This window comes from Leptonychotes weddellii, chromosome 9, assembly GCF_054177405.1.
Source record: "Leptonychotes weddellii isolate Sample4059 chromosome 9, ASM5417740v2, whole genome shotgun sequence".
Classification (NCBI taxonomy): domain Eukaryota; kingdom Metazoa; phylum Chordata; class Mammalia; order Carnivora; family Phocidae; genus Leptonychotes; species Leptonychotes weddellii.
Window position 1 is genome coordinate 43,014,616 of NC_138377.1, and position 18,732 is coordinate 43,033,347.

Genomic DNA, 18,732 nt, shown 5'->3' on the forward strand with positions numbered 1-18,732 from the left:
AGGGATATTGAGTCCTTCCAAGAAGCTTGAACCATGGAATACAGGAGCCAATGGCCAACCCCCACTGAAACTCACCAACTCTTTACTACAGTGAAGCTTCTTAAGAGTAGTCAGAGAGCTCCAACAATCAGACAGTTCCTTCGGCATCAAATAAATCTTGCTTGAGAAGGAAATTTAGAGAAGCAAACATAGAATTTTATGAGGCCTGATTAACGTATTTATTTCAGTACATTTAGGTCATAAAATTATCATTGATCTGAATGCTCTGGAACATAAACACAACAATTCATGTCTATTTTGCCTCAACAGCAGACTCACTTTGGGTTACAAGGCCCAGATCTAGTCTGTGCTTGTTATTTCAGACTTGAGCACCAGTCGGTTATGTATGCACAGTCCTAGGACAGATGCCATTTGGATAGTGATTGGCAACTGCTGAGACTCCTACTACCTAGAAGCATTGATGCACTGGCTACCAAAATATCAAAACATTTTCTGGGAATAATTTAGTTACACCTAAGATAGCAGAGAGGAGTAGCATATTAGCGGTAGGTCACCTGTCCTGGATTTTTTTTTATGCTTTTGGGTAATTTGTGTTTTTTTCTCCATAAGAAGCAGAAACTTAATCTTCCTGTTTACTTTTTATTAAAAATAATAATAATAATAATTTGCATTCCATGAGCCCAGACCAACAAATAGGGATGGTGGTTTGATAGAATACTAGATGTCAGAAGAAAATAAGTCAATCACTGAATTTTAAATTTGATCTCCCCTCTCCCCGCCAAAATCACAAACCGATCTTCACATCAAAGTTGGTTTCTTTCACCAATTCTGACACGGAGATTTTAAATCCTACACTTTATTTTTTATTTTAATTTTATTAAAAGTGAAAAAGGGGTAACAAATCATCTGTCAAAAAAACTAGGAGACTCCATAGAGCCAAAACAATCGTGTAAAGGACAAAACTGGAGTTCTCACACTTCCTGATTATATAACTTACTGCAAAGCTACAATAATGAAAACAGTATGATTTTGACAAAGGTGGCAAGGCCATTCAATGGGGAAAGGGCAGTTTTACAACAAATGACACCGGAAAAACCGGCTATCCACATGCCAAAGAAAGAAGTTGGACCATTACCTAATACCATATACAAAAATTAACTCAAAATGGACCAACGACCTAAATGTAAGAACTGAAACTATAAAACTCTTAGATGAAAACACAGGGCAAATGCTTCACAACACTGGATTTGGCAGTGATTTCTTGGATATTGCACCAGAGACACAGGCAACAAAGGAAAAGGTAGACAAATTGGGCTTCATGAAAATTTATAAATTTTGTGCATCAAAAGCAAAAAAACAAACAAGCCAATTAAAAAATGGGCAAAGGACTTGAATAGACATTTCTCCACAGGAGATATACAAATGGCCAATAAGCATATGAAAAGATGCTCAGCATCACTAGTCATTAGGGAAATGCAAATCAAAATCCCAATGAGATACCACTTCACACCCATTAGGATGGCTATTATTATTTTTTTTAAAAAGATAGTAATAAGTGTTGGTGAGGATGTGGAGAAGTTGGAACCCTTGTGCATTGCTAATGGGAATATAAAATGTTTCCGTGCAGCTGCTACGGAAAACAGTATGATGATTCCACAAAAAAACTAAAATAGGATTACCATATGATCCAGCAATTCCACTTCAGGGTATATACCCAAAAGAAGTGAAACAGGGACTTTCACAGATATTTGTATACCCATGTTCATAACAGCTTTATTCACAATAGCTAAAGGTAGAAGCAACCCAAGTGTCCCTCAGTGGATGAATGGATAAACAAAATGTGCTTTGTACCTACAATGGAATATCATTCAGGAAATTCAGGGGTGCCTGGGTGGTGTAGTCAGTTAAGAGTCCGGCTCTTGGTTTCAGCTCAGGATGCGATCATAGGCCCTGCATTGGGCTCTGTGCTGAGCAAGGAGTCTGCTTGTGTTTCTCTCTCCCTCTCCCTTTGCCCCTCCCACTCGTGCTTTCTGTCTCTCTCTAAAATAAATAAATCTTAAAAAAAAAAAGGAAAGAAATTTTGACATCAGCTACAATGTGGATAAACCTTGAAGACATTATGCTAAATGAAATAAGCCAGTCACAAAAAGACAAATATTATATGATTCCACTTATATGAGAGTCCTGGAGTAGTCAAATCCATAGAAACAGAAAGTAGAATGGTGGCATCATCAGGGACCAGTGGGGAGGGGAGAACAGAGAGTTATTGTTTAATAGGTGCAAAGTTTTAGTTTGGAAAGATGAAAACAATTCTGGAAATGGATGGTGATGAGAGTTGCACAACAATATGAATGTATTTAATGCCACAGAATTATCTAATTAAAAATAGCTAAGGTTGGGACACCTGGGTGGCTCAGTCAGTTAAGTGTCTGCCTTCGGCTCAGGTCATGATCCCGGGGTCCTGGATCGAGTCCCACATCCACCTCCCTGCTCAGCAGGGAGCCTGCTTCTCCTTCTCCTCCCTGCTCGTTCTCTCTCTCTCTCTCACTATCTCTGTCACTATCTCTGTCTCTCTCTCTCAAATAAATAAAATCTTTTTTAAAAAATAGCTAAAATTGTAAATTTTATGTTATGTATATTTTATAACAATAAAACAAAAATTAGAAACAGACACCAGCAAAAATAAATGGATGAATTGTCAAAAAAAATTAGGAGGAATTTAAATGTCCAAAAATAGAGGAACAGGAATGGTTACTTAATTACAATAACCCACTCAGTGGGATATTTATGGAGCCAGTAACACTTATTGATGGTGGCAACATGTAAAATGCCTATGGTATAGTGTTAAGTGGGAAGGAGGTAAAATTGTCACATATTATGATTGCAACTATAAATATATCTAGCGCAAGGATAAAACCTAAAAGGAAATATCAAAATGCTTTAAAAATTTGCATTAGAGTGATGAGATGACTGCTTTTTTTGGTCTGTTTTCCAATTGTTTTCGAAAGTAGATATAATAATCTTTAATGGAAAATGTATAATCAAAACTGAAAAGAACGAAGAAAAAGCTTTTCAATAATTATTATTAAAACTCAATTTTAGTTATTATTTATAAAATCCAGAAGGCTGGATATTTTTGAGGCTTTTACAAAGTAATATAAATACCGAGGATGTAAGTAACTGAGGTTCCTAGAAAACTCTTGTTCAACTCTAGCCTCAGAAACTACTTGAGGATTTGGGTCACTGAGCAGAGGACATGGAAAATGAATCTTTGAAGAAAGAAACTTTTCAAGGACTGTCATATGTTTGACACTTCCCAGAGGCAGAAACTGCATGTTCAGAGAGATGCCTTTCTAGGTTAAAACAGACTCACAGCATGGTAAATAGAGAGCCTTTAAAACTGCTCTCCCAGGGGCACCTGGGTAGCTCAGTGGGTTAAGCGTCTGTCTTCGGCTCAGGTCATGATCTCAGGGGCCTGGGATCGAGCCCCGCATCGGGCTCCCCGCTCAGTGGGGAGTCTGCTTCTCCCTCTCCCTCTGCCACTCCTCTGCTCATTCTGTCTCTCTCTCTCATTGTCTCTCTAAATAAGTAAATAAAATGTTTTTTAAAAAACTGCTCTCCCAAATGAGGCAGTGACTGCTTCTAAGTGGGTTATACTCAAAACTTAACTCTGCATTCATGTTTGTCTGGCTTCCTTGCCATCAGCTCATTGTCTTCAGCAAGTTTCACCTCTAACCCCATCCCACCACCCACTCAGGAAGAAGAATCAGAATGAGAAGGAATTGGGTTCAGATGGGGATGTTTGCTCTTTAGAAGAGAGGCACAGGGTGGGAGCAGGTGGGTGACTGTTCGCAGAACAGAAGCTGCAGCCGCACCTCAGGTTGCTCAGCTCCTTCGTAGACTCTCCATGACCTCCCGCTTAGAACAGCTCACAGTGTCAGCTTCCTGGAAGATGGGGAGCAAGGGGAACCTGAAGAAGATGTTCCTTCAGCACCACAGTTTGCTTCTTTTTCACCCTGTGCCACTTTGGACTGTTCTGTTCTCTCATCAATCGTAGGTGGTTCGAGATCAGATCTCTCACTGCACAGTGAAATTGCGCCAGACCACAGGTCTCATGGAGTACTGCCTGGAGGTCATTAAGGAAAATGATCCTAGTGGCTTTTTGCAGGTAAGTGTCAACTAGTTTCCACTTCAGATTCTCAATGTCCCATGAAACTCAGTCTACAACGCCACAGCCAGACTCCCAGCAGCCCTTGCTGAGCATGGGTCCCTCCACAATGGAACCCACTTTCAGGCTGCCATGTATATGTGGGCACCAGCAAAACTCTGCTAACTTCCTGGAAGTCTCTGCCACCATGTGCTACAAGATTGAGAAGTATATGGGCTTCTTAAAATTTGTTTTTGTTCATGTTTAATCATGAAAATGTAATTCCCTGTAAGTTCCTCCAAAGCAGAGTTACTGCCTTGCCTAAGAATTGGGTCCCTTTCCACTAATATCTTGGACAGCTTTGTCAGCTAGAAATGTCTAAATATGCAAGGCTTCTACCTTCTTGACAGTTCCTACTGGCCAGTGATTTCCCAAATAAAGTGAAGTTTTTTCATTCCTTGGATTTCTCATGATTTTTTCAATGTTGATTGTTTTAATGAGATGTGATGATGTCAGCTGAATTTTACTTATGTTTTGATCTCAATGATTAAGGGAGATTTTATTAAGGAATACATAGATTCCTTCCAATTCATGTTTTATCAAACTGGCCAAGAGTGACAAAGGGAGATTAAATATAAGAAATGGAAGAGTTCTCTATCAAAGAATAAAGTGATACAGAAGATGACAGGCTTAAAGTGTAAGAAATTCCACTTTTACAGATTACCATATGCAGCCTCTCTAAACTATTTTATAGAACTCCTTCCAAGGGTTGACAAAATACCCACACCTCCTATTAGAAACTTAGGGTTGTTAGTTCTACTAGGATTAACAGATCACCAAAATATTATTTAATGTTGTTGGCTTTTAGTTGATTAGTCATAAATATTATTAGCGTAGCCAGGTTTATCTATTAGAGCAATTTACAGCTGCTAATTATATAGTGGCTCCCTCCGACTCACAAAAGCACCCAGATTTGCACGGGTGACCCTTGTCATAATAGGCTTCTCACTGCCTACATGGAGATAGGAAAGGTGTGAGTCCCAAAGTGGTTTGGTAATGCTCCTGGAGAGTGTAGGAGCAGGGTTCTGTGTCCAGTGCGGTATTATATTTCTTAGGCTGTGGTCTTTGATGTGATTAGATTTCTGACGCCCTCATAAGGAGAGTGCACCTGACTGAGGACCAGTGGGGGAAAGGCACGCTCACTCCCAGGATGACCACGGACTTCGACCTGAGTCTGGACAACAGCCCTCTACTGCAATCCATTCACCAGCTCGACTTCGTGCAGATGAAAGGTGCGTGCCTGCATCCCCCCCAAATAGAGCAACATCCCGAGTGGATACTGATGCTTGAAGCAGGATCGAGGCTTTGTGCCAGATTGCAGCAAACAAAAGGCAGCTAGCAGGTTTATAAATCACCTAAGAGGCGGGGAAGTAAACGCACATACACGTCTGGTTAATGGTACAAAAGTCTGGAGTGGCTCCTAGCTTATCACATAGAAACGTACCATTGTAGCCATGTGACCTACCTCTCAGAAAGCCAGATAAATCCAGATAAACTCAAGGCTTGCCTCCTTAAGAGTCTTAGAGATGTCACAAGCCAACATCAGGGAATAGCTGACATAAAAAAAGATAAGGAGATCACTGTACATAAATAAAATCTTGTTACAGAAAGTAACCCAGAAATATTGATATAAATCAAGGCAGTTCAGAACTGAAATGACTACTTCCACATGGATAGGTGGCGAGCAAATGGTTGAGCATAAATCAGTGGGAATTTGAGAGGATTAGAGTTGACTTGCCAATACTGGTTAGGAAAATGCAAGCCTGGTTACAGAAGGAAAATGAAGATTTGAAATAAATTTTAACTTTTTTAAAAGTTAAATGTGATTTATGTGATTAAGGGATATGCGAGATCTCTTTGAGACTTTTTGGGTGGCTGGGGGAAGTGCAAGAACCTAAAATTATCTTAAGGAAAATAACTCTTTCAAAGAAAAATAAAAAACCAAACATGCAACAATCTTTTCACAGCAGTGTAAGTAATATCCATTGGAAAAATACTCTTTTTTTAACTTTCATTTTGAAATATTTGTACATTCACAGGAAGTTGCAAAAATAGTAAGGAGAGGTCCAGTTACCCTTAGCCCAGTTTCCATCATTGGTTCCATCTTGCATAACTATCATCTTATATCAAAACCAGGAAATTAAGGGCACCTAGGTGGCTCAGTTGGTTAAGCATCTGACTCTTGATCTCAGCTCAGGTCTTGATCTCAGGGTTTTGAGTTCAAACCCCACATTGGGTTCTACACCCAACGTGGAGCCCACTTAAAAAAAAACACACACACACGGGAATTAACTAACATTGGTACAATGTATACGTATCACTCTGTGCCATTTTGTCAGGTGTGTAGAGTCATCTAACCACGGCTGCAGTCAAGCTACCACCATAGAGACCTCCCTCATGCTATCCCATCATGGTCATATAGTCATACCCACATCCCTCCCCTCTGCCATCATCAGTCCCTGGCAACCATCTATCTGTTCTTCATTTCTGTAATTTTGTTATGTTCTAATCTTTTTTAAAATTGAAGAAATTGATTTGCTCTTTGCTTCTCCCAATTTAAGCAGCCACATAAAGGACTTAGAATTTAGTGCTTTAAAAATTTTGTTTTTTAAGAAGAATCTACGTGCTTCCTTTTATCAGAGAGAAGCACCTAACCCAGCAAGTCTTAGGGCTCTGCACTTATGAGTCACATCACATAGCTAAACTCATCCGTGTACCCAGGTACCTCTCTCACCCCTTTAATGGATTTTTGCACTTTTATTTTCACTTTTCTCATTTTTTGTTTGTTATGTATTGCTTTGGGATGATGCCTTAATTGATTTTTGGAGTAGAGAATATATAGATTGTTAATAAAAGTACTTCGTTGCCGTAACAAAAATGTTTAGCATTTTCCTGACTGTTTACCAAACCAGATACTCTCCTAAGTGCTTCACGTGGATTAATTCAATTTATTCTCACAACCCTAGTAGGTATCTAGGGAAACTGAGGCACAGGAAAACTGGATAAGTTGCCTGAATTCACACAGCTAGTGAATGTCAGGGCAGGGGTTCAAAGCCAGGAAGCGAAGTTCCCGACACTGCACCTACAACTTCCGGTTTGTGCTATAACATTAGTGTCTTATGAACTGGCTTCTTCGAGGAATAACCGAATTTCCTCTCTTAAACTTAAGAAATTTAACTTTTTGTTGCAGCACGTCTTTCTTGCTGTTATAAATGTTTTCTTAAACACCCCCACGGTGGTCTGTGAAATACAGCCATCTGAGTAATATATGGAGCCCCAGGTAAATCCCCCTCAATCAGCCTCTCTCTGGATCCAGTTCTCTCAATGAGGTAAAATCATTGAAAGGTCATGTCACAAATAGCTCAGAGGAGAAAATTCATCGCAAAAGGCCAATGGAAGGGCTTTTGGTGGAAGGGGGAAAAAAAGGAGCCAACCCAATTAGGCTTGGTGATGGAGCAGGTAGAGGGGAAAAGCCTCAGGGCTTTGAATTGCTTTCAGCAACTGATGGATCCCTCTCCTCCCCCATTTGCTGTCCTTCTGAATCATGTCCATCTGCCCAGAGTGGAGTCCAGGCCAGTTGGCAGGAGGGTAACAATTGTGTTGGAATGAAGAGGCCCTTCATCTGGTATGGGAACTGCAGGCTCACGTGCTGGGCCTCACAGACCCCGTTCCTAAAGCAGTGTCACTTGGCCGCTTCAGGCTGCCCGCAGACGTATGCGTGAACATGGCTGTGTGTCCACTCCACCAAAGTCTGTACACACGGCCGAGAATGCCACACGCTCTCAAGGCCAAGACGCAGAACACACTCACAGCAAAAATTCAGCCGGAACACAAAATGATCCCAAACAGATATTTACGAAGTTCATCTCACAGGCCATTTGGGATGAGACTGGATTATTCCATTTTCCTTTTCTTTTTAACACTTCATATTAATTTCAGTTACTGCTGATTAGTATCCTTCTGCAGAGTTAATTTATATGCTTTGCTTTGTGCTCGTTAAGTTTAATTAATTCAGTGAGAGACAAGTACACTTTAGACACTGAATAATTTTTATCTGTCAGATGTTTTTGATGGAAAGGAAAAGCCAAAAGGTCATGACGCAATAGAACTTGCCTGGCTATAGTTAAGACTACTCCTACTGGCCTCTTTGATAGCTGTTAACATACACAGCTGGGCTGGGTGTAGTGTTAGTGTTTTTCCATAGGATATGCTTGGTCAGTTTAATACACTGCACTTTCACAGCTTGTCAGTAAAAATATCTCAAGAAACTGTACCCCCAAATCCACGTAAGAATGGCCAAAATTTAAATAGCATTGGGAACAGTGCTAAAATAATCTGACCATTAATATAATACATGTACTTCAACATATGTTTCCTAATTATGCTAAGCAGATTACAGTAGAAAGTTAAAATATTTTCAAAGCTACTTAAAATACGCATTTAAAGTTCTGACTCAAACTAACAACAAAAATACCTGTTCATTCTTAACTGGAAATTCTAGCATCTCTCTGGTTTTGGAATTTCATCTCAGGTGCCTTTTTCTTTTCTTGATATCAAAGAAGATAGGTCTGTTACTGGTTTTTAAACTATTACCACTCAGCTACTACTCAGCAAGAAAATTATTCTCTTATGAGCGAAGGATTTAACTGATCTGCCCTTTCTGATTCTGCATCACCCTCAAGCAACTGAAATCTAAGTGGAGAATGCTGGTACCTTTGTTCCAACAGCCCCAGAAAAATATTATCCCAGAATTGTTTTAAGTATAGACAATTCCCAAGATTCATGAGTCAGTGCTGAAAAGAAATGCCAGCATGTTCATTCTGAACCAGGATATGACACAGTGACCAAATGCTCCCCGAAGCCTTTTTAACACATAAACCAATGGCTGTTAATCCCTTAAGTGCCTCTAGTCACCTAAGAACACATTTATCTTTATGAACTCATGTCAAATATAAGAGCCCTGAGTATGCACCAAGGTCATGGGCAAGGTCGGTGTGATGTGAACAGACCCTCTTATAAATCATAGAGAAAGAGCACCCAGGGGTTTGGCAGGGATGGGGATGAGCACACACGCTGACTCGCATGTCATCTGTTCATGCACATGATCCGTTCATGGTTTGGAGACCTGCAATGCATGTCCTCAAAACCCACGTTCACATTTCTCTGTAACAGTGTACTAATGAGAGCTTTGCAGAAACGGCTTGTTGTTCCTCTAAAGTATAAACTTTCCTAAGATGCCACTGTGTTGTTCAGCCACCACAAAAAGGAACGACGGTCCACCAGGGAACATTTAGACAAGATGACTCAGGAGAATTGCATTCTCAACCACCGTAGCTCTTGTGGTGAAATATTTCTTTCTTTTCTTTTCACAATTTTTAAAGTATGGTTGACACCCAGTGTGTCACACTCGTGTCCACACTGTGTGCAGACAACACAGTGATTCGATAAATCGATGCATTATGCTCTGTATGGTGAAATATTTTGTTAATCTATACCAGCAAGTCTCGGGGAACTTTATCACTCACGTTACAGGAAGCAAAAGGAAACATTCCTCTTGGAATGAGGTGTGGGGACTTCCCTCCAGTACACTATTATCACACACCCGGGCTGGAGAGGCAGCGTGGTACAAATATGCACACAGCCCCTGGGGCCGGCCTGCTGGGCCTTGGACGCCGGTTCCGCCACGGAGTAGCTGTGAAGATTGTCTGTTTCCGTTTCCTCATCTACCAACTAGAGCTGATAACAGCACTTGTTCTTGTGGGGGGTGCTGTGAACATCACGTGAGTGACGACATGTAGAACCTCTCAGCATACTGCCAGGCACTCAAAAAGCACCACCCACCATTAGTTTCCACGCCCAGGGTGGGAGGCCGTGTGTCCTTACATGTCCCCGCCACACTCTTGGGACCTTTCACAGAGGAATCCCGCAGCGTGGTGAGTGTTGACAATCGGCAGGATTTGGGAAAAAAAATTAAATGAGTACAAAAAATGTAAGCTATACTTTGAACGAGAATGGCCTTTAAAAAGGTAAGACATTTGAAAACTTTAAGAAGACACTGTTGCAGAATTTAATTTTGAGCTGAGGCTCGAGTCCCCTTCAAGGAAGTCGGTAAGAACGGTTGCCCCCTGCAACTAAGGAGAGAATTATTAGCCTGAAGCTTGATATTATGGGCCAAAAGAATGCTAAGCAATAGACTTCTGATCAGGTCAGGAGAAACTGGTTCTTTAGGAAAAACAAAGACGTCCAAGAATGGTGGTGAAAGTGTTAAGATTAAGACAGCTACGGCAGTTCAATGACAGAAGTTTCAGTAAAATAAAAATTTCTTAGAGTTCAGCCCAGGAACTGTGATGCCACCCATTTCCAAAACACAAATAACAAGTTAATTTGAAAATACTTTGGATTCTTATAGACCATTTCTTTTATACCTAATAAAGTGAAATAGGATAACATAACACCCACTATAAAATCCGTTTTTCTAAAATGTCAGCCTTAGTCTTTGTCGAAGAGGCTGTAATTTTGTCACATTTGCCTTTTATAGGCCACGTCACTTTGGGGTAAATAAGGAAACAGAAAAAATAATTCTGAGCACATTAAGAAATAGATTTAGACATGCATATGTCTCTATAGTCCTTCATTTTCGTTTCTCTCTCTCTCTCTCCCTTTCCCTCCCTCTCTCTCCATTCTCTCTCCCTCCCTCATTTCACTTTTTTGTTTGTTTAATTTAAGTTCTAGACAATATTAAAATCTGAAGATTATGAGTGGTTAGACTTTTTATTATCTTTTTGGTCTTTTAAAGTGTATCCACTGAGGACTTACAAATGAAGTTCCCATGTTTTAATTACACATGACACCATGTATTTCAATTAATCTGTTAATTATACCTATGCCTATACAAGGAAATTTGAGTTTCTTATCAGAGACACTGCAAGCATTTGCATGATTCAAGTTGAAACCATCTTGTGATCTTATTCTTTGATTTTAAAATTGATGAAATGTAGACTTGCCTGAGACATGAACAAAGGGAAAATGAAGATTGATGGGGGAGCTAATGAAATAAAGAGAGTCCAAGGAATAGGTTGTTTTATGGTAGGTTCTGATTCATAAGGACAGCTCAGAACAAATATCCCCGGGGAGAGTCATTCCATGTCTCTAGAAGCCCTTTGAAGAACGGTTTGCTTAAACTCATCATAATTTACTCCATAGTTAATATGTTAAAATTTATTATTTTTATAAGGGAAAAATGTTTAATGACCAAGTGGTTTCCTAATACGTGATGACCTCAAGTTAACCCTCCAATTACAACTCTTAGGTGATGCCTGTTTATGGATAGATGATCACTAGGAGTAACGTCTTCTCTCTCCTCCCTTTCCCATCCGATCCTGTAGTCTATTTCTTGAACAAGGCAATGAATCTATCTCCTTTCCTCCAATTCTAGATGTTCGGGGACCTCTGAGGCTATAGAAGCCACTCTTCTCTCATAAGACCAACTGAACCCTATGCCATTGAAATCTGAAACATGATTTCCGTCCCTACACTCACTACCTCCAATTATCTGGTCATAATTTTGATTTTGTTATGTTTGCTCTAGTAACTCCAGCATGGTCTTCTTTTTTTTTTTTATTATGTTATGTTAATCACCATACATTACATCATTAGTTTTTGATGTAGTATTCCATGATTCATTGTTTGCGTATAACACCAGCGCTCCATGCAGAACGTGCCCTCTTTAATACCCATCACCAGGCTAACCCATCCTCCCACCCCCATCCCCTCTAGAACCCTCAGTTTGTTTTTTAGAGTTCATCGTAATTGTCCAGCATGGTCTTCTTGTATAAAAGTCTTTTCTTAAGCATAATTGACTTGCCTCACCTTCGCATCTCTTGTGTTCTGATCACTGCTATTGCTCTTTAGCTTATCCACCATAGAACCTGTTTCCTAAACTGCTATTAAATATACTATCTTTGGGGTTGAGGTGATGGCAGGGAGCAGATAATTTGATGAATGACACAGAGTCCAATTTCGGTACAGCATGCCAGGTGTTCCATAATTAACATTTGTTCGTTTAAATGTCCCTGGATGCGGCCCAAACTGTTCTCTCCTGTTGTTAAAGTGCTACAAAAATAAATTAATGGTTTGGTGCTAAAAAAAAAAAAAAAAATTTTTAAACAGTTGGTAAAAACACTGCTCCCAAATACATACATTGAGTTCATATGTTAGGAACTGGGATTGCTTGGTACCTAACAGTTCTATGTCTATGTGTCTGAAGGCTCAACCGCTCTGCAGTTTGAAGTAATAGAAAAGACCCCCAGCACAAAATGGGGACAGGGGCATGTTGTGACCAGTAGTACTGTGGCAGATTCTCGCAAAGTCACAAGGACACCTTGACCCTCCCCTGCGGGGCCCCTTCTGCTCCCATACTGCTCTCCAGGCTCACAGTTGGCTGTTCTGCACCTGCAGAGAGTGGACCTGAGCTAGCATAGCTACCATGAAAGAATGGGGTCAAGTTCCTCAGAAGTTTTGAAATGGAGAAATCACTGTTTTTATGTCCTTTTATGTCCTTTTGTCCATTTTTCAAAAATCCACTGTTGCAGCTACTTACGTGCACAAGACCTTGAGTAGAATCACTGGTAAAACAAACAAACTGCTCTGAATAGGCAGTTCCAAGTTTATACACTGGGGGCCAAGGCTCAGAATAAATTTTATGATACATTTTTCAGCCGTGTTATAGGTTACATGGGCTTTAGTGGGCTGGGCTGGAAACCCATCCCACATTAAAATAGTTCCCTTAAGTATGATGTCTTCGGTGCTCAAGGGGGTGAGAACAGAGCAATTGTCTCCCCAACTGTTAAGGTAAGAAGTGCCACCACGAGTTTGGGAAAAGGCAGCACAGCAGCTCAGGACCCAGTCCCACTCCTAGAGACTCTGGAAGGGATCCAGTTCAGGTCCCCCATGGGCTAGCTACTTAGTCGAGCCACGACTCATTCCAAGATCCTGAAATGTTCGCAACTCAGCAGAAGCCAGGGTTACACTAATTTCTGTTTAGCTTCCTCTCCAGTCCCAGCAACCCCCATCCTGCAGCTGGAGGAGTGCTGTACTCACAACAACAGCGCCACGCTGTCCTGGAAACAGCCACCCCTGTCCACGGTGCCTGCCGAAGGCTACATTCTGGAGCTGGATGACGGCAATGGTGGTCAGTTCCGGGTAAGTAGAGCATCTGCTACTTGTTAACCAAAGCCAGGGACCACCTCAGAGGACCCATTGTGGGGTCTCAGGCCAAGCTTACCCACCTCTCCTGAGGCCAGACCATCCTGGCAGGGTCTGCCTGCCCTTCAACTGAGGCCTGCATTCTCCTTGAACCGTCAAAGATGGACGAAGGAGTCTCTGAATAGAAACTGCCCTCCCCTTCTGAAGAGAAGGCCCATGCAGGCCACAAGCTCTGGAGTCCAACTGCTTGCACTCAGATCCGGACTCCAGCATTTAGCCATGTGACTGCCCATTTTTCATTTCTTTGAGCCTTCAGGACCTCATTTGTAAAATGGGGGTGATATTAACACATACCACATGCATTGTTGTTAAGAGTCAGTTAGATAATCCATCATATAAAATTCTTAGCATGCCAGGATCCCAGACCCCAATCTGGTTAGTATCCCACCAGAGAGTTATCATTTTAAGGCTGTGCTTTGAATAAAAATTATTTTTACTCATTACATCAGCATAATGTTGCAGAAGCCTACAGCTAAAGAGGGAGGCACATGCCTAACCTATGCTAAAGATGCATTATGCTACAATTTATTTTAAGCCTTTGAAATGTCATTCTTCCTCCCGCCCCTGTTTCCTCCCCCTTCCCTCTGCACCACGATAAAACCTATACTCCTGTGACTCTGAGTGTAATCTTTGTGACAGTTCCTAAAGTTACCAGTGGAGTTATAGACACAGCATAGAGACCACCCTCTAAGTGGTCCCAACCACCCAACCAGTTTTTACAAATCATGCTGATGGATAAAGAGCTCGGTAGGTATAATAATATATGTGTAAATGCCAAATTAATAATAATAAGCATAATGCTAACTATAAGCACCCAATTTTAATTTTTTAAACCCTAACCACTAGTAATTACCATTCATTAAGGTGCCAGGCCCATGCTAAATATAAGGTACAATGTTCAACAGTTTGCACACATGACCTCCTTATATGATCATCCTAGCAACCTCATAAACTGGGTATTATTGTCCCCATTTTACATATGAGCAAACTGAGACTTAAAAAGGTCAATTAGGGGGGCGCCTGGGTGGCTCAGTTGGTTAAGCAGCTGTCTTCAGCTCAGGTCATGATCCCAGGGTTCTGGGATCGAGTCCCGCATCGGGCTCCCTGCTCAGCAGGGAGTCTGCTTCTCCCTCTCCCTCTGCCTCTCCCCCTGCTCATGCTCTCTCTCTGTATCTCTGTGTCTCAGTGAATAAATAAAATCTTAAAAATAAATAATAAAGGGTGCCTGGGTGGCTCAGTTGGTTAAGCGACTGCCTTTGGCTCAGGTCATGATCCTGGAGTCCCGGGATCGAGTCCCACATCTGGCTCCCTGCTCAGCAGGGAGTCTGCTTCTCCCTCTCCCTCTGCCTGCCTCTCTGCCTACTTGTGCTCTCTCTCTCTATCTCTGTCAAATAAATAAATAAAATCTTTAAAAAAAAAAAAAAGGTCAATTAGGGGTGCCTGGGTGGTTCAGTTGGTTAAGCATCCAACTCTCGGTTTTGGCTCAGGTCATGATCTCATGGGTTGTGAAATTGAGCCCCGCAACAGGCCCCACGCTCAGCAGGGAGTTTGCTTGAGATTATCTCTCTTTTTCTCCCTCTGCCTCTGCTCCTCCCCTCCCCATGCTCTCACTCTCTCTCTCAAATAATAAATAAATAAATCTTAAAAAAAAATTTTTCTTAAGTCCATTAAATAGCTTAGTATCCCACAGGATTTGACTCCAGATCAGGCTACCACCAAAATGCTTGCTCCTGACCACTGAGCGACACTGCGTCCCTCACCCCTCACAAGGGCCGGCATTAAATGGTGGCCTGTTGTTTGTTGCCCCTCAGGAAGTGTATGTTGGAAAGGAGACGATGTGCACCGTGGACGGTCTTCACTTCAACAGCACATACAACGCTCGCATCAAGGCCTTCAACAAAACAGGAGTGAGCCAGTACAGCAAGACCCTGGTCCTCCAAACGTCTGAGGGTAAGGCCCTTCAGCAGTATCCCTCCGAGCGAGAACTGCGAGGCATCTAAAGTGGCTGGCAAGCCCGGAGGTAACCCCACCACTGCCCACATTCTGAAGTGTTTCCATGACTTGCTCTGCATTCTGGCACAATGCCGCTGTTCCTCTCCTGCCGTTAGAGAGCCCATGGTATGTGGATGTGATCAAACCAAAGAGTCCACAGCGGCAGTTCAAATGGCCTGGGGCGTCGGCTTCCTTTGATAACACTCTAAATAAGCTGCAGTTGAAGAAGCTGAAAAAATGAAGGCCTGAATGTCCCCCCCGGTGTGTGAAACAAATGTATCTAGGCTCTAGGGCAGGCTCCCTTTCTCCACGACACACATCACTTGCCAATTTTACCCAGATGATTCTAAATTGCTCTGTAGTGCTTGCCTGTTTCTGAGGGTGGGGCTGAGGTTGTTTCCAGCTGTGGATTTGTGTGACTGAACATGTTTCCAATGGGTGTGGGGTGCTAGAGCTGTTCAGAGAGGGCCTGTCGGCCACTCCTGGCTTACCCAGCGCGGACCGCTTCCATCTCACGGCCAAAGCCGAGGCCGGCGGCGCCAGGACTGAGGCTTCCTGTGGGCACCAAACAGGAAATGACCAGCAACTCCGCATTACCTCGCCATTTTCACCTTTGCCCGTCCCTCTAGGCTGGGTTAGGCCACCAAGGGCCACTGTACAAGGTCAAGCCCCAGAGAACTTTCACTTCTTGGCCATACTGTACATATTTTGGTCATCAGAGTCAAGCCATTCCTCTCGGAAGAGGGGCTTGCCTTTGATGACCAGGTATAACCTCTGAGGATTTTAACATTTTCATTTTAAAAGCAATTACAGCACATGAAATTAAACCTATGAAGAGGTGATTGTGGTCGGTGCCAGAGCATTTTCAGACCTTCTGGGTGTCATTTTAATCATAGAAGTCACCCCCACTGGCATTCCCCATAACTTCCCTCTGCAGAACCAAGTGTGTTGATTTTGTTCAAATTCAAGATGTTAGCTCAAAGAACTGTGGTGGTGTTTTGTTCCCACTTCCCACAAACCTTGGCATGCGCCAATCACCCTTTAAATGGTTCACATGGTTAAAAACAAGCACAACTTCAAATCCCACAGCAAGGTTGACAGGCCCCTAGCCGTAAAAACCGTGCTTGGGGAGCAGTGGTAAGTCTGTGAGGGATGCTATTCAAAGAGAAGGATTCGCGGAAGGAAACATGCCCGCACAACCTATTTCCCATCGGGTTATAGGGATGCGGTAGCTACAGCCTGCCGAATGACCCCTTTAGCAACTTCCCTCTGGGATGACCTCTCTGCTTGAGAGCAGTTGCCTCTTTTCCCGAGTCCCATGCTAAACGCTAAAGCCCTCCAAGAGTTGCCCACATGCCATGCAGAAGGCCCTTCATGAGGATGGCCTCGCTTCCCACGTGCGTACCAGGTGGTTTGATTGAAGAGTGAAGTGCATGCCGTCAGAGCAGGGAGACAGTTTGCAGCAATGTTGCTAATATGTATCATGAGACCTACTATTTCTATTCATAATATATCATGGAAATCATATTCTTCCGCTAAAATCAGTTACTAGCATAGCAGATTGAGCATTCATGTTTCTCTTTTCATCCTGCAGGAGGATGTAGTTTCTCAGTTTCTCTCACTGTTCATAAGATTATGGTGTCTAATAAATTACAGGATTGGAACTGCGATCCCTGGTACCACAGTCACAGAACTGGGGGTCATTTTCTAAACGAAACTAACGGAACAAGTCCTCTTCCAACAAAGAAACTGTACTGTAGAAATTAATTTCCTCCATGAATTTTATATATTGTGTACAAATATAAGGTATGTATCTAAATACAAAGAAAACCTTATCATCGTGTAGATATATCAGTATTCTCTGTTACTGCACAGAAGTGATTTTCTCATGATGAAATAAAGTTCACACACATACTTTCTCCATAACTTTGGTTTGTTCTATTTGTTCCTCCCTCATTCTAACTCATTCACATGGTGAGACAAGGTTTAGAAAGCAAGAAAAAATATATAATGAATAGCTAATTAAAAAAAAAAAGATTTGATCAATCTTGTAACAATAGAGAAAGCCTATAGAATTAAAAAATTATATATATATTTTTGTTTTTTTAGAAATCAGTGAGAAAAATGCCACTGACAGGGTTCAATACATTAACTGAACTTATATAATACTCTATTAATCTTCCTTCCTACAGTTCCTGGAAAGGTTTGCTCTGGAAGTTTGTTTTCTTTGCTGCTCTTGGGGATGGCGTGGCGGTTCATTTCGGCTTTTCTACTGTAACAAGATGTTTTGCGGTCTTCTTAGCAACAGCTAACCCTTTCCCAAAGTTCGAAACAAATGTCTGTATTACAGAAGGGTCCAATTCATACGTGATAGCAAGTCTCACTTGTATGTACATGCATTTAGTCCGAGATTTAAACCACTTGTCACTTATATTCTTTGAATGATCATAAAACCATCTGCTGACTTACAGGTGACATTATGCAGGGGAGATCAGATGTCCACGTTGTTATAAATGCTGATCATTTTTTCCAGAAGCAGTTCTGTTTGTTTATCTACTTACTGGGCCGTGTTTGGTAAAGGCTCACTGTGTGCTACACCGTGGGTGTAGAGGGGTGAGCCGATGTCCCCCTGCTTGGATGAGCTCACAGTCTAGGAAGAGAGACAGGCCTTAATAGACACACAACTAGTTACATATTTTCAAGTTATTATTACCACTGTGAAGGAAGGAAAGGAGACTAGCAGGAAGACATAATTTGTATCTGGGAATCAGTCAGGGAAACAATGAAAAATAATTTAATTCAATGGAAATTATAAAGAATGTGTTATTAAAAGGGAAAAGGAAAGGAAAATGCATTACCAGATGAGTTCAAGTGTGATTAGTTCCCCGAAAGCAGAGTTCTTGGGAATGTACCTAAGACAGCCATGCACATAAAGCCAGTTGCCGATCTCAACCAAATTACCCTAACTTAAGAAGAAATATAACTGTAAGCAATTAAGAATCTTAATGAAATTTTAAAATGAGGCCCACAACCCCAGTTGTATATAGTTTTAAAGTAATCCATTTAATAGCCATCATGGCTGTGTCACAAGTCTTTAAAACCATCTGCAGAAGAATATCCATTATGTAACAAGGCCTTCTTCTCACATAGTTCTGGAGGTTATTCTGTCTGGAGACTCTACTCCTGAAAGAGAATTTTTTTTTAAGACGAAGCTGAGAACAGAATAGGAAATTTTCCTATTTATTTTTCCCTATTTTCCCCCTACCTAT

At 41.6% G+C, this 18,732-nt stretch overlaps 1 protein-coding gene across 11 annotated transcripts in view; it reads left to right on the plus strand.

Moving 5' to 3' along the window:
- The window catches only part of TRIM9 (tripartite motif containing 9), a 109,735-nt gene that overhangs the window by 70,859 nt on the left and 20,144 nt on the right, over positions 1-18,732 (plus strand). For 8 of the 11 annotated variants that reach the window (XM_081830524.1, XM_081830521.1, XM_081830526.1 and 5 more), the window contains exons 4-7: positions 4,058-4,168; positions 5,286-5,439; positions 13,251-13,408; positions 15,283-15,421. In XM_081830524.1, the coding sequence (XP_081686650.1) occupies positions 4,058-4,168; positions 5,286-5,439; positions 13,251-13,408; positions 15,283-15,421 (562 nt within the window). The remainder of the gene's footprint in view (positions 1-4,057; positions 4,169-5,285; positions 5,440-13,250; positions 13,409-15,282; positions 15,422-18,732) is intronic. The other 3 variants (XM_081830522.1, XM_081830525.1, XM_081830530.1) reach the window with 1 other exon arrangement.